At 44.3% G+C, this 16,314-nt stretch overlaps 1 protein-coding gene across 1 annotated transcript in view; it reads left to right on the forward strand.

Moving 5' to 3' along the window:
• LOC126091927 (protein numb) overlaps nt 1-16,314 on the forward strand; it is a 214,951-nt gene that overhangs the window by 109,290 nt on the left and 89,347 nt on the right. Inside the window, exon 5 of the mRNA XM_049907249.1 lies at nt 10,138-10,215. Coding sequence (XP_049763206.1) covers nt 10,138-10,215 — 78 coding nt within the window. The remainder of the gene's footprint in view (nt 1-10,137; nt 10,216-16,314) is intronic.

Consider the following 16,314-nt stretch of genomic DNA (forward strand, 5'->3'; position numbering starts at 1 on the left):
TGGGGTAGTCATATGACTACTGCCCTGGGCAGGACAGTTGAAGCTGTTCTGGTAGGGCTTGACCTCTGTTTCCTAAACACAGGCACTCCCACACACTTTAGTGTAGCGCATGGCACTTTCTCTACCATTGTCCTCTCCATTAGCAGTCCTGGCCTTCTCCCTTCCATTCAGTGGGGAGTCCATGATGGCTTATGTGACAGCGACAGCGATGTGGAGCCGTAAATCGCCTTTCAGGGGGGTGCCGGGAAGAGGAGTCCCTAGGGGGAGATCCAGTACCGGCGGCCACCGAAGGAGGGGGCCACTTCTCTGGCAGGGAAGGGGGAGCAGCACCCAAAGGGGTGGGTATGGGTACTGACGGGGAGGGGGAGTGGGAGAGGGAGGAGGAGGCTGAATGCATGGGGCGAATGGTGTGGGGCTGGGAAGAAAAGGGGGTAGGAGGGGGAATGGACGTAATGGTAGCAAAAGTAGAAGACATGGACACGGGATGGAGCCGGTCATACTTTTGTCGTCCCTCAGTGTAGGTGAGCCGATCTCAGGTTTTGTTTTAACATTGCTTCAGTGTCTCTCGCTCTGTCACCCTCCCAGGTGGGCCATATCTAAGGCTGATTGGTGTGCCTTCTCCTCTGCTCCCATCCCCCATATATTGCCACATGACAGTGTTGATGAATCTACTCAGACTTTGACTGCTGCCATCCTTTCAGCAGCTGTTTCAGCAATCACTTCTTCCTCAGGTTCTCCACAGTGGAAGATGGTCCCTTGGTGGACTCCGGAAATTGCTGCAGCCATAAAAGACTACCGCTGTGCTCCTCAACACTTCATGCAGCAACCTTCTACTACTCTTCTTCTGGTCTTTAAACGACTCCGTGCCCGGGCCTGCTATTTAATCAAATTTCAAAAACGAATTTGCTGGGAAGAATGTGTAGCTGCCTTAGGACCACACACCCCCTCTTCTCAAGTCTGTGCAAAACTCAGGTGAATTTTTGGCCACCGTCCTGCCACCGGGGCTGCAGGAATTTATGTGCATGGTGTTGTCCTTACCAATCCGGATTTTGTAGCAGAAAATTTCACTTTGACATCGGCTCAGTATCAGCCCACATTCCTTCTCCTGAAAGAGCGTTCAGAAGGACTGCCTTTGTCTTTTGTTTCTTGCTTCTCAGAGCCATATAATGCTCTATTCAGCGAGTGGGAATTTGCCAGTGCCCTAGCTCTTTGTCCTGACATGGCTCCTGGATCGGATCGGATACATAACCAAATGCTCCAACACTTATCGGTGGCCGGCCACCGTCGTATACTGACCCTCTTCAACCGTCTGTGGAGTCAGGGAGTCTTTCCTACCCAGTGGCAGGAAAGCATCGTTGTTCTGGTGTTGAAGCCAGGGAAGCTGCCTCTTCAATGGGATAGCTACCGTCCAATTAGCCTTACTAACACCCTCAGCAAGCCCCTTGAACTCATGGTGAGTCGGCGGCTTTTTTGGATCCTTGAATCCCGCGACCTTTTGTCATCGACTCAAAGTGATCTTTGCTGTTGCCATTCTACGGTGGATAACTTAGTGCACCTGGAGTCTGCTATCTGGTCGGCTTTTGCCCATTGTCAACACGTCCTTGCAGTCTTCTTTGATCTGCATAAAGCCTATGACACCACCTGGCACCACCACATCCTCACCACCCTTCACGAATGGGGCCATCATGGCGCTCTGACCATTTTTATCCGTAACTTCCTTTCATCTTGCTCTTTTCGGGTCCAAGTTGGCTGCTCCAACAGCTCTCCCCATGGGCAAGAAAATGGGGTTCTACAGGGTTCTGTGCTGAGCATCCCTCTCTTTCTAATAGCCGTTAATGGTCTGGTGACTGCTGTTGGGCTGACCCTCTTTGTATGGAGACGATTTTTGTACCTACCTCAGTTCCTCCGTGATGGGTGCTGCAGAATGCCGTCTACAGGGGGCAATCTGCCGGGCACACTCATGGGCTCTCTCCCATGGCTCTCAGTTTTCGGTGGCCAAGACATGTGTCGTGCATTTCTGCTGTCGCTGTACAGTCCATCCCCATCCGGAACTGTTCCTCGATGGCCAGCCCCTTGACGTAGTGGACACTCATTGCTTCTTGGGTCTGGTCTTTGATGCCCGGTTTACATGGCTGCCTCATGTTCGCTAGCTGAAGAGGACATGCTGGTGTCATCTCAATGTTCTTAGGTGTCTGTGCAATACTGCCTGGGGTGCAGACCACTCTGTTCTCCTGTGATTGTGTTAAGCATTGGTCCAGTGTCGTTTAGGCTGTGGAAGTCCTGTCTATGGTTCTGCGCCGCCTTAGATGCTGTAGAGCCTAGACCCCATCCACCACTGTGGGCTCGAACTTGCGACTGGTGCCTTCCGGACTAGCCCCGTACTTAGCCTTCTCGCAGAGGCAGGGATTCCACCACTGTGAGTTTGCGCCAACAACTGATATCTTATGCACTCTGCATTCGCTGCACCCCAGAGCACCCTAGTTATGGTCTCCTTTATACAGACACGGAGATCACCCTGCCGCAGCGGTGGCCACGATGTGGGCTTACCATGGCTGTCAACATTCGGTCTCTCGTTTCTGAACTCCAGCAATTCCCTTTACCGCCTCTCTTCTCTGCTCATGCACTTACCCCTTCTTGGTGCGTCTCTTGGCCACAGCTCTGTCTTGATCTCTCAATCGATTCAAAGGATTCTGGCCCTCGGACGGCTCTTCGCCACCGTTTCTACTGTCTCCTCAGTTCATTCCAGGGTTCAGAAGTGATTTATAGTGATGGCTCCATGGTTTCTGGCTGCACTGGTTTTGCTTACACCTATGCGCAATGCACAGAACTTCATTCCTTGCCTGATGGCTAGTGTTTTTACTGCAGAATTGGTAGCCATCTTGTGCGCATTGGACCATATCCGCTCCTGCTCAGGACTGTCCTTCACTATCTGTAGTGACTCATTGAGCGGTTTGCACGCTGTCGGCGGATCTTGTTTTACATTTTATTCATGGTGGGGGGTTTTATCGCTTTATTTAAGGGAGGGACCTTCCACCTTATTGGTGAGTGGAGGGGATGGCAGGCTTCAACTAGGCTTGGTGTTTCACTTCTTTCCTTATGGGGTCTGTTATGTCTTGAGCATCTCTCTTGTCTCCTGTGTTTATTTCTTCATGCCCCTGTCATTAGTCACTTTCTTTCCCTCACATCTTCTTCTGTCTTTTTCCTTCTTTTCCTGTCAGTAGTTTATCATGGATTTTGTAGTTCCATTTTTAATGTGGGATTTTATCGGTTTTAGTTAATCTAAGGTCGGAGAGACTGATGACCGAGTAGTTTGGTCCCTTCTCCAACCAAGCAACCAGCAACCCAAAAACAGTGTGCCTCTCAACGCCAACTTTCTTCAAAGAAAGGTGGCTCTCACCGCCCTACTTCCCCCTCATCCTTGCTGGGAAAGGGAGCGGGGAAAGGAACTCAACATTCAGGTCGAAAGCTGACTCAGGCACCATCAGATGTCATTATGGCACACCTGACTGATGATGATGACATCATGGATTTTGATGCCTCATCACCAGACCCAGTCAGCCCCATCACTCCACCTCGCTCTACAAGCGACTCATCACCTCACCACAAAGACAGGGGTAAATCCAGACCACATTGAAGAAATGGCTCCCATACTCCAATGAAATATCAATGGATACAGGACTCATCTGGAGGAATTGAGACTCCTTGTACAGGACAGACCCTTTTGCCTTTGCCTTCAAGAGACTTGTACTAGGAGGCTATTGCCTTTACAGAAAAGACAACCTTACTGGTGACAGGGCAAAAGGTGGGGTTGCTGTGTTCATAAAGGACATTTTACTTACCCCACCTATTCCCTTAACAACAACACTACAAGCTGTTGCTGTTTGGATAGTGGCCTATGTTGACTTCACTGTGTGCTCTTTGTACCTACTACCTCATGAGCCTCTTGACTGTGGGGTCCTCACTTATCTTCTAGATGAACTCCCCCACCCGTTCCTCCTTTTGGAGTACTTTAATGCACACAGTGCACTATGGGGTTCTCACATGACTTGCCCAAAGGGTCGGACACTTGAGGATCTACTGCACACAACAGATCTCATACTTTTGAACATGGGTCAAGCTACACATTTTAGCACTGCTACAGGTTTGTCTACCACCATAGACCTCTCTCCTTCTGCTCACCTGCTCTTGGGAACACTGCCCAATGGGCAGTGGACAATGACCATCATGGTAGCGACCATTGACCTATCTGGATCCATCTGCCGGATTGAGCAGATCCTGAAAGAACGCCACGGAGATGGTTGTTCAAAAAGGGGAACTAGATGCTTTACAGGCAGTTAGCTGCTTTCAAACAGTGTGACAGCATCCAGGACTGGGTGGATCACATTACAGTTGTGATTCACCATGCCGCTGATGCATCCATTCCAAACTCTGTGGAAACGCCTAGGAAGAGACCTGTCCCTTGGAATGATGAGTGTTGTTTTGCAATCGGGCACAGGAGGACAGCAACGCGCAGATTCAATCGATGCCCTACAGATGAGAATCTTGCAAACTTTCAAATGGTGTGTGCAAAGGCGAGGAGAATAATTTGGGAGAGTAAACAGAGTTCCTGATCTCCATCAATAGGCCCACACCCGCATGTAAAGTATGGGAAGCCATTAGGAGGATCTCAAGGCACAACTCTCGACTGCCAATAGCAGCTGTACAGATACAGGGGTCTCTTGTAACATCAACAAGGGATATAGCTCAGACAATGGCTGAATCATATAAATCCCTTATGGCTGATTGCAGCCAAGATCCCAAACTCTGTCATTATTGGGAGGCACAAGAGAAGGCTGATCTTGATTTCCGTTCCACCAACATGAAAGAGTACAACCAGCCTTTATCTCTGTGGGAGCTGGATTCTGCATTGTCAGTTGCTTGTGATTCGACCCCTGGAAACTAACTGATAATCTACAGCATGTTGCTAAACAGTTGGATCAACGGTCGAAGAAAGTCCTCCTTCAGCTCTTCAATAAAATTTGGATAACTGCCAACTTTCCCAGCTCGTGGAAGGAACCTATTTTAATCCCAATTTTAAAACCAGGAAAGGATTGGACAGACCCTGGTAGTTATCGTAGTTTTAGCCTGACAAGCTGCGTAGGAAAGACACTGGAGCGTATGGTCAATCGGCACCTAGAGTGGTTTCTGGATACCATGTCCCTACTTAGTCACTCCCAGAGCAGGTTCAGGAGGTATCGCTCCACTCTCAATAGTACTGACCCTGCTCGGAGCTGCAATTCAACAAGCTTTCCTTCGTAAGCAACACCTTATCGGTTTTTTCTTCGATTTGGGAAAGGTGGGAGGATGACGGTTCAATCCCGCGTCCAGCCATCCTGATTTAGGTTTTCCGTGATTTCCCTAAATCGCTCCAGGCAAAAGCCGGAATGGTTCCTTTGAAAGGGCACGGCCAGCTTCCTTCCCTGTCCTTCCCTAATCCGATGAGACCGATGACCTCGCTGTCTGGTCTCCTCCCCCACACAATCCTATTGGAAAAGGTCTACGACACTACCTGGAGGTGTAATATTTTGTCGGAGCTCCATCAGTGGGGTTCCATGGATGTCTACCAACCTTCATATCATCCTTTCTCTCAGACAAATATTTTAGATACAAGGTTGGGAATTTCCTGTCTGACCATTTTAAGCAGGAGAATGGTGTCCCTCAAGGGAGTGTTTTAAGTGTCATGGCTTTCGTCATGGCAATCAATAGTATTACAACCACAGTGCGACGTCCAGTACTCTGTTCCTTGTTTGTGGATGACTTCTCCATCTTTTGTGCATCCTCCAGCCTCGCCACGGCTACTCTGCAATTGCAACTGACATTGAGGCGGTTAGAGGAATGGTCTTGTGCCACAGGTTTTAGATTCTCATTAGAGAAAACAGTTTGTGTTGATTTTAATTGTTCCCGCTGTCTGTTTAATTTGCCCATTTTAAAACTGGGGGACACCGTTCTCACTTCAAGGAAAAAAGTGAAGTATCTGGGTCTTATCTTTGATGAGAAGTTAACATGGTTGCCACACCTTAAAGAATTGAAACTGAGATGTCTCAAGGTCTTAAACATCTTAAAATGTGTCAGTCATAGGTCTTGGGGAGCCGACAGAGCGTGTCTGCTCCAACTTTGTAAGGCCTTTGTGTGACCCCGGCTTTAATATGGAAGCCAGATTTGTGTGTCAGCAAGGCCTTTATACCTTAAAATTCTGGTTGCAGTTCACCATGAGGGTATTAGGCTGTCAACAGGGGCCTATCGCATGAGCCCTGTTGTTAATGTGTGTGCAGAGGCTGGTGAGCCTCCACTGTTTATTCGACATCTTCTCCTCGTGGTATGCCAAACATATAGGGCATTGTCTGTTCCTACATCGCCAGCATCCAGTTACATTGTTCAGCTGCCACCGGAACGGCTGTTCAATCATTGATCACAAGCAACACGGCCATTTGGGATCCGTGCAAGGGAGAGCCTTGAATTATTACAGGTGGGGGGCGTTGAGGTCCAAAGCCAGGGGTGGAGTAGGGCATCCCCCTAGCTACTACCAAGGCCTAGATTGCTTTTAGAACTGACTGCTTACAAGAAGCATTGTACCCCCGACCATGTTTTTAAAATTAAATTTAATGAAATTTTACGTAGCCACTCAGATTTTATTACCGTCTACGTGGATGGTTCTAAGCAGGGAGATGTTTTCGGCTGTTCTGTTGTGGTCCCCAACATTGTCCTCAGGATAGGGCTCCTAGAGCGATTTCAGTTTATTACATGGAGCTGTTTGCTCTTCTGAGGGAAATGGAGCAGATGAGATGGCACCATGACTAAAAAATTTATCATCTGCTCCGATTCTCAAAGTGCCCTTCTCACTGTTGGACAGATGTACCCAGCAGATCAGATGGTGCAAGTGCAGGACGCTCTCCTTCTCCTGTGAAGACAAAACAAGGAAGGCATTTTTTGCTGGGTTCCAAGGCACATAGTCATCCAGGGAAACGAACTTGCTGATGCTGCTGCTAAGGAGGCTTGCTCCCTACCTCCTCCTGCCTGTTGTTCAGTCCCTCTGTGGGACAGTAAACTACATTCCATTAAGATCTCAGTGTGACCATGGATCACCTCCTTCTGCTCGCGATGGTGTGAAGAAGTGGCACTTACTTGGCTTAGAGTGGGACATTGTCCCCTGACATATGGCTTCTTCTTACACCAGGAGGTGGCCCCAGTATGTCAGAGATGCGGGACTCGGCTGTCAGTATGATATCTTTTAACTGAGTCTGTTTTATATGATGATCTGAGGGTTGAACTGGGTCTCCCACAGGATCTTCCCTCCATTTTAACTGATAATGAGGCAAGCGTTGTTCGTGTCTTAAAATTTTGTCTGGTGTCCGGAATTCATCCCAAAATACTTGATGCGAGATCTTAATCTGTCAGAGTGACTGGGTCGTGTATTATTTCAAAGTCGTCATGCAGCCATTGTTATTTGTCCCTTTTTTAACAGCATCCTTACATGTATTTTCTCCATGATTTTATTGAGTTATCCCGATGTGTCTCGCTGGGGTTTTATTATGGGGTTTTCTGAACCTCACCTTTTTGGGGTTGCTTTACGTTTCCTGTGGTGGAATCAAATGTAGTTTTCCAGTTTATTGATCTCCTTCCATAGATTGTAAAAATCTTCCTTTGGTATAACATTAGTGTAGGGCGCTGATGATCTAGCTGTTTAGCGCCCTCCACCATAAATCAATATCATCAAAACTTGTTCAGCCAGCAGCCGAAGGTCATCATACCTTGTCCCATAGCTGAGTGTGTAAATTTTCATGTAGTTACTACCTGCTTGGTAGATTTTACTGAGTTTTTTATGTTCTGGGTCAGAAGAATAATATTGTTCATTGATAGTTCCACAGTGCTGACTTTTTGTTGGTGGCACAGAAAATGTGTTTTGGAAATAGTTGGGGCTTTCACTCCAGTGTCCCATTGGAGATATGGTATGTGGAGTGGCAGTGCTGCAGTGCTGTATGGGAGGAACGTTTTGATGTGTTGTGATTACAGCCATCAAATTGGAGATACTGCTTGTTTGTGGTTTTGTTACACAGAACAGAAGTTGTATGAACCCACTTTTTTGGGGGGCTGGTTGGGTCTAGACTTCAGGAAAGGGAATGATAATGCTACCACCAAATTTTTTACATTATCTGACAGACAGCACATGTAAACTTGAAGTTTTTGTTTAGATATTTGTGGGTTATGTAAGGATTCCGTTCATGCTTCTGTTGTTTTTGTGAAGTGGTCATCAACCAGAAAGTTTGAAACTGCATGCCGGACAGGACTCGAACATGTGACCTTTCATCCTGTACCTGAACCCCAAGGCTGTGGATAAGCCATGTCTCCATAATATCCTTTATTCCAGGAGTGCTAGTCACACAAGGTAGGCAGGAGAACCTGTATGAAGTTTGGAAGGCAGGAGATGAGATAGACATAGAAACAGAGCTGGAAGGTGGCTTGTGAGGCATGCTTTGATAGCTTAGTTAGCAGAGCGCTTACCCACAATATGCAAAGGTCACAGGTTTGAGTCGCAGTTCAGTTTATGCTTTAAATCTGCCAGGAAGTTTCAAATCAGCATATTTCATCACTGAATGAAAATTCATTCTGAAACCTGAAGGTTGGTTTAAGACCATGGAGCTTCACTAGTCATGGTTCTGTTGGAGGTAGTATACTGTTGCCTTTCACATCAACAGTTATTGTGAGAGGTGTAAGAAGTGAAAAGTGACAGAAGAAAATCCTGGAATAGGAGTATTGCTTTTACTCGTCAGTAACTGAGAAGTTTGTTGCCATATTTTAATGTGAACTAACTTAAAAATTAATTGTTCTTCACCATTATATATTGTGTGCAAGTAATCCATGGAACATATAACTAACCAAATAAACATCTCATTTTAGTTAAGTATGAAAACATTGTTTTGACACAAAAGAATTTTTATTGCAATTACTTACTGCTGTCTACAATTTCTGCCTACTTAGTCATGATGATAACTGTAGAGCAATTCACGAAAGATGGCGTTGAGGCATGGACTGGGATTGCATCATTGGCAATTCGAAGTGACAATTGTGGTACTGGCATACACATGCTTAAGTAGAATTTGTTGCTTACCACCACTACTGAATGCACGTTGGCTGTCAGAGAAAGTGTGACGTGGGTGCAGGGACTGAGCCCAACTTGACTGCCATCATTAGTAACTCGTACTTGAAGACTTGCTACCAATAAATAATCAAAGGATTGTGCGTTTAAGTTATGTTTGGGGAATTGGTGTAGATTTTTATGCATATTTTGTTAACCGTTGTTATGTCATATTGTCTTCTGGTGGTGGTACTATGTAATGTTGAAGACCATTCCAGCAAAAGTGCAGAATTTTGTAGTGTGGTGTAGCATTATATAATACTAGAATGCGAAACGAGTTACATTGCACATCACTCAGCCTTAGAGTAGCACAGAAGGAAGTGAGGCATTGAGACACAAATATCTTTAATCGTATACTGAGCAATGTGAAGAACCTAATAAATAATATGATTAACATTCAAACAGGGACTGAAATCATATCTGCTACAGAACAATTCACTGAAAAAAGTCTATTACATTTTGAAACTAAGCGATGAGCAGTTTTGATTGACAAAACATACAGATAACTAACTCTGAAGTGGAAAGAAATCACAGTGGAGGAATGAAGGATGAAATGGTGAAGAATAACATTATTGTCTCTTTGATACCTACTAGATTGAGAAGTAGTACATCGGCCACGAAAATTGACAATGGGCATGCGAGTGGTGTGTTGGCCACATGCCCCTCTGTATCCACATCCATTGGTGCCTAAGGACTGAGGATGACATGGTGACCAGCTGGTACTGTTGGGCATTCAAAGCATGTTTAGATGGTGGTTTATTGTTGTTGGGCTTTTTTTGTGTGTTGTGGAGCACTACTTTTTTATTAGTTGGATTGCCTGTTTATAGAGATTAGTATAGTGCTTGTTAAGTGGTGTTCTTCCTCTTTCTTTTAATGTAAATATATTTTTTATTATGTCACTGATGCTCTTGTTTTGTCCTTTATTTTACTGTAGCAAAGGAAATAAGATTAATATTTCTTTTCAGAATTCTAGACGGAGACCAGTGCGAGCCATCTTGTATGTTTCCGGTGACGGGCTTCGTGTCGTAGAAGATGACACAAAGGTATTTTAAGTGACTATTTGCTGCTGCAGATTTCTTGTGAAAAGAAGTGGAAACTTTAAAACAGAGAGTTACATGGTTTGTTGTGGGTTGAGTGATGTTTCTCTGTCCTGAGTTTGTACTGGGATGTACTTTCCTATCTGAGTTAGTCATGAAATTGAATATAAATCTTACTCCCTTGAGAATTGAGACCACAAGCAGCTGGGAAAAACTCCAGTGATTTTTTTTTTTTCTTTCTAGTCTTTCTGATTCTTGTTGTCAACCATTTACGAAGGCATACCAAGGTGTAAAGAAAAATATTTCTGACACCTGTCCCTAAACTTTGACCATGTTGTTACCTTCTGGGATGCTCTTTCAACAAAAGTTGGTGGGACTTCCTGTTAAGTGTTATTTTGTTAAATTTTGACTTTGATAGTGTTTGTTTTGCTTAGACAAACTGACTAAAGGTTATTTACTCATCTCCGTGATCAATAAGCAGGAATGTGTAGATTTTAAAACCTTGTGGCAGGTCATATAAAACAGTTGCAACTAGTTGTTGTAAGATAATAGAATTGTCACCATTCCAAATCAAACATAAATTTTGGTGAGCAAGGTAGTTAAAATCTGTAATCTCAGACTTTCAGTAACAGTAAGTAAATTAAATGTCCTAATTAAAAGTTTCATCAGAGAGCTATTTCGTGCAATCAGCTCTTCACTATAGTATTAATTTTGTTCTTTTCTATTGGGTACTAAGGAAGAAAATCATTTCCTCACACCAAGGTTTACAAAAATAATCTAGACAGTTCTGATAAATCAACATCTAAAGATATCATGGAAGTTAACCTGCAGTTTTTAATTTCTTTGTGAACATGCTCTAGTAGCAAAAGTGTAAATGGATGAAAATACTCTTGCCACACATAAAACAATGAAATTCTAAGTAAAATTTAAATGTTAGTGACTGTTTTCAGTGAACTTCAAATTTGACTTTAATATTACACAATAAACTATTCCCTCCTCGATCTTGGAATTAGTTATCAAGCAGTTCAGCTAACTTTAATAATCTCTGATGGTCTTTATTAGAATAAATTTTACTGTTTTTTATTATGGTACAGCATCAAGGTAGATTTTAGGATTCAGACCGGGAATACTGGTCCTTCTTATTAGTTGCTTGATCTGCTTATCCAAACAACAACACTCATCTGTAGCACCACAGCCTCAGAAACTTTTATTCTCTTCTAGCTATAACTGCTTATCGTCCATGTTCCACTTCTGTACAAGGGTATGCTACAGGCAAATACCTTCAGAAAGACTTCCTAATGCTTAACTTTACACTTAATTTCAACAATCCCCCTCCACAACCTAGAAATGATTTTCTTGCTACTACCAGTCTAAATTTTATTTTTGTACCCAAGTAGTTAAACTCACCCACTGCTTGTAGCATCTCATTTTCTAATCTAATTCCCTCAGCATTGCCTGATTTAATTTGACTACATTCCGTTAGCTTTATTTTACTTTTTTTGTTCATCTTATTATCTCCAGATCATTGCGATGCTCTTAAAAGTTTTTTGGTGTGTCTGACAGAATTACAATGTTGTCAGCTTACCCCAGAGTTTTTATTTCTTATCAGTGAACTTTTAATTCCATTTCCAAATTTCTCCTCAGTCCCCTTTATTGCTTGTCTGACCAGGTCCTGCAGAAAGTGTCATAAATTCTGTCTCTAAGCTGGTCATAGGTTGTGTTCCAAAAATGAACAGCTTAGAGACAGAAGTGATGAAACTTTCTGCAAGACCTGACCATTATTTTGCTGGACAGTGCTCAAGCACATACAGTGCAAGCTGTTACTGATTAGTTTGACCGATGGGGCTGCTAAGTGCTATACCACCTACTGCACTCCCTTGACTTCAGCCCTCTTAAGTTCAATTCGATTTCTAAACTGAAGGAAACACTTCACGGTACTCGCTTGAGAACTGCTACAAATTCGTCGGGCAGTAGACCGCGCTGCTTGAACTGTCAACACAACTGTCACTGCTAAGAGTATCCTACAACTTCCACATCCCTGGCAACGGGTTATAGACAATCTGGTGACTACTTTGAATGTCGGTAAAACTTTGAAACACGTATCTATTTTGTATGAGCTGTAAATAAATAGTTGTCAGTATTAAATTCCCAACCCTAGTATATACCCCTTTTTTGATGTTTAGTTGTGAAACATGGGCTATGAGAAGTAAAGGTATCAGTAGAATTCAGGCACCTGAGATGAGAATTGGTTGTAGTACAATTGGAAAGACAGGGAGTGATAGAATCTGAAATGAAATGATGAAATATGAAAACCACCTCACGTTGTAAGATTCCAAGAAAAAATGATCTTGAATTGGCTGAGATGTCCTGGACATGTGTGGATGCTGACAGGGTACCAAGACTACAATGTGTGATTTGAAATACAGAAACGAAATAAAATTAGGACAGTAACGAGAGGAAAAAACTACCTTTATTACCCATTATTAAAGCTGTCAGTGGCTCAGTAAGGCGTTCAATGTGGATCAACAAAAATTTTTGTTTATTTTTGTAATACCCCAAAATGTCTGACAGGTAGCAATGCAAGTTTTAAATCCAATCTAAAATCTTTTTTTCTGGACAACTCCTCCTATTCCGTGGGTGAACTTTTATTTAAAAGCCGGTAGCCCCCCAAAAAAAACTAATTTTTAAATGTAGTTGTATGATTAGGACTGAAAAATTACATGTTCATTAATGTTAATGCTAATAACCTGTACTTGTCTTGTAAACTGACTTGTTCTATATCACTGTGATAAAAGATCATTCAACTGCTCTATTGAACATGTAACTAACTCGGACTTGTGTACAGTGGATGTCATGAAATCTGAATTGAACAAGAAGGTGTACCCGGGACAGCATGGAAGAGGGAGAGTAGTTTGAGGGGCGCGTTTGGTGAACAAGCATTGTTTGTTGACCCATCGAATAGGTGGGATGATGATGATGAGGAGGAGGCTGGCTGGCTGGCTGGCTGGCTGGCTGGCTGGCTGGCTGGCTGGCTGGCTGGCTGGCTGGCTGGCTGTTTCATATCCCATTATCAGAAATGGAGTAGGTGGCATCACATATGTGAAAATTAACTCCATTCAAACTGAATGGCAGAAATGAAAGCTATGGGTGAAAGAGAAATGGAGATGTAGGAAGCAGGAAGAAAGGATGAGGTTGTTCTGGAAAGATAGAAACAGGGCGAACACTGGACTGGAGAGGAGAGGAGAGGAGAGAAGCGAAGATGAAAGAAACTAAAGCAAATTAAGACTGTTAAGACTGGATAGAAAGCGAGAAGGAAGTATAAACTGAAGAACCAAGTTATCACTCTTGCGAATTTGCCCCCCCCCCCCCCAGCTCACATACTCAACAACCGGCTAACGCACCTTGCAGAAAATGTGCTACCAGAGACCCAGTGTGGCTTTTGCCCAAACAGAGGCACAGTGGATGCCATATTTGTTGTCAAACAAATGCAAGAGAAAAGCTTAGAGCAATATTAGCCTCTGTTCATGTGCTTTGTAGACCTGGAAAAAGCATTTGACAGAGTCCCACGGGAAGCTCTCTGGATTATGCTTTAAAAAAAAAAAACTAGCTGCCCTGACATAATTATCAACTTGATAAGACAGTTTGATGACAACATGATGGCAAAAGTCTGCCATTAAAACGAGCTTTCAGACCAGTTTCCTGTGACATGCGGTGTAAAACAAGACTGTGTACTGGCTCCCACACTCTTCTCACTTTATTTCGCAGCTGTTATGAGAGACGCGACCAAAGCCTGCAGTGGTCAAATGGGTCTTGACTCGAGAACTGACAAAAGTGTCTTCAACATCTCTCTCCTCAGAACAAAAAGTCGCATAAATAAAATATCTATCTTAGAAATTCTTTATGCAGACGTATGCATGACGGCTAATTCTCCTGAATCTCTTCAAACATACATGAACCTGCTAAATGACTCGTGCAGAAGATTTGGTTTAGTCATAAGCATCACCAAGACACAAGTCCTTCAACAACCACTTAGGGGTTCCAATACAGATGACTGCAGTATTAAGTTGGACAACAAACATTTGGAAAACGTGTCACACTTCAAATATCTAGGAGCCAAATTAGAAGCGACAACAGCCTGACAACAGAAATTGCAGCTCTTATAGCAAATGCAGCCTCAGTTTTCGGCAAACTGAATCACCGAGTATGAAAATCAGATGATCTCAGACTACAAACTAAAATTGCAGTCTAAAAAGCAATAATATTACTGACTTTACTCTACACCTCGGAAACCTGGTGCTGTTATAAAGCTGACATTAGGAGGCTAGACACCTTTTATTTTCGCTGTCTGAGATTAATTCTCAGCATGAAATGGGAAGATCGTGTTCCAAACTCGGAGATTTTGCATCACGTGAAACTGCCTGGCATTGAAGCTCTCTTAATGATGGAGTGGCCATATCATATGCATGGACGACAGTAGACTTCTCAAAGCGGTGTTTTACTCGGAGCTCTTGTTTGGAAAGCGGCGGCAAGGTGGTCAACACCTCCTCACAGCCCGTGGCATTCCGAGCAAACATTGGGAGGAGCTTACATTGCACCGATAAGGGCGGTGCTCAACTGTACATAAGAGTGTGGAACAATTCGAGCATATCTGCCTAAAGAACCTGGACGATAAATGAAAGCTCCGCAAATCTAAGCCCAAGACTAATTACATCTATCTGTATAACTCCACTGGGCAACTGTATTGCACTTCATGTGACCAGATCTTCAAAGCAAAGCTCGGTTTTGCAAGCCACATTCGAGCCCACCACAATACGGACTGAACAACTGATGGAGACAGTGTCACCGGACATGGCGAGGACAACATGAGGGTCTTCCATCAAAGATGAAAGCAGGCTGTGGAGTTATCACAGTATGACCATAAATGAGAGTTGTGTCGACACCTGGCCAAATGTGTAACCTGTGGCCGGGATGCTCATGAAGGCAATTGTGTGCCTCTTTCTACCCACTGTATCAACTGCAATGGCGATCATGCCATCTCCTGAGATTGTCACATGTACCTTTATGAGTGGGCTGTCCAGGAGGTCTGGGTGAAGGAAAAATTGCCTTACCCGGTCGCTCTAAAGTTATTGGCTAGTCCAAAACCCTGCGCTCTACCGTCTGGCACCTATAGTACTGTTCTTACCCCATCTCGCTCCATAAAGGATATGACCACGCAGACATGCACCCTCAGATTTAGGTCCTCGTCTCCTCATCCAGCTATGCAACAAGCAACCGGCAACCCAGAAAGGAATACTCCTGCGAACCAGAAAGGCTCCAAGAAATCAAATAAAGGGAAACAGTCTTGTCCTTCACCAACTCTGAATCAACTTCAACAGTGTCATCACGTGATGCCCTCACCTGGCTGACCTCTGTGTTACGTGTTACCGGTGCACACCATCAACCATTTTTTCTGTCCTGGACTCCACAGACCAATAGAAGGAGAATGCTGATGCTCCTGTAGACCTCGTGGAGCAGGAACCTCCTGCCTCTGTGCTCTGTAGCAGTTAGTCTTCAAAGGCTGGCACTCGGCAGCCGCCAAGGTGACACCCCGTCATTTCTTCTTCGCCATGTCTCTCCTTCAGTGGAACTTTCGCGGCTTTTGACCCAACAAAGAGCACTTACAGCTGCTCTTAGAATCGCTGCGTCTGCTTGTACTCTGCCTCCAGGAAACAAATTTGCATCCTCACGACTGCTTTGGGCTCTTGGATTTCTTCCTGGTCCACTTTGACACCCGAGGATGGCATTCTGTCTCAAGGGGAAATCACGCCACTCATCTGGGATGACATTTGTAGTTAACGCATCTCCCTGACTACCCGACTCCAAGCTGTTGCAATCTGCGTTTTTCTTCCTCACTTATCCTTTTCCCGTTGTACAGTTTACATCTCTCCGTCATTCAGTGTCACCAGGGCCGACTGAGACTTCCTCCAGCTTATAGGGCAACTCCCTTACTCCTTTCTGCTACTAGGTGACTATAATGCACACCATTCCCTTTGGGGCTTACCAAGAACCTGTCAGAGAGGCGCCCACTTGCCTGACCTTCTCAGTCTCCTTAACCTCATCTGCCTT

The sequence above is a fragment of the Schistocerca cancellata genome, chromosome 7, assembly GCF_023864275.1.
Source record: "Schistocerca cancellata isolate TAMUIC-IGC-003103 chromosome 7, iqSchCanc2.1, whole genome shotgun sequence".
Lineage (NCBI taxonomy): Eukaryota > Metazoa > Arthropoda > Insecta > Orthoptera > Acrididae > Schistocerca > Schistocerca cancellata.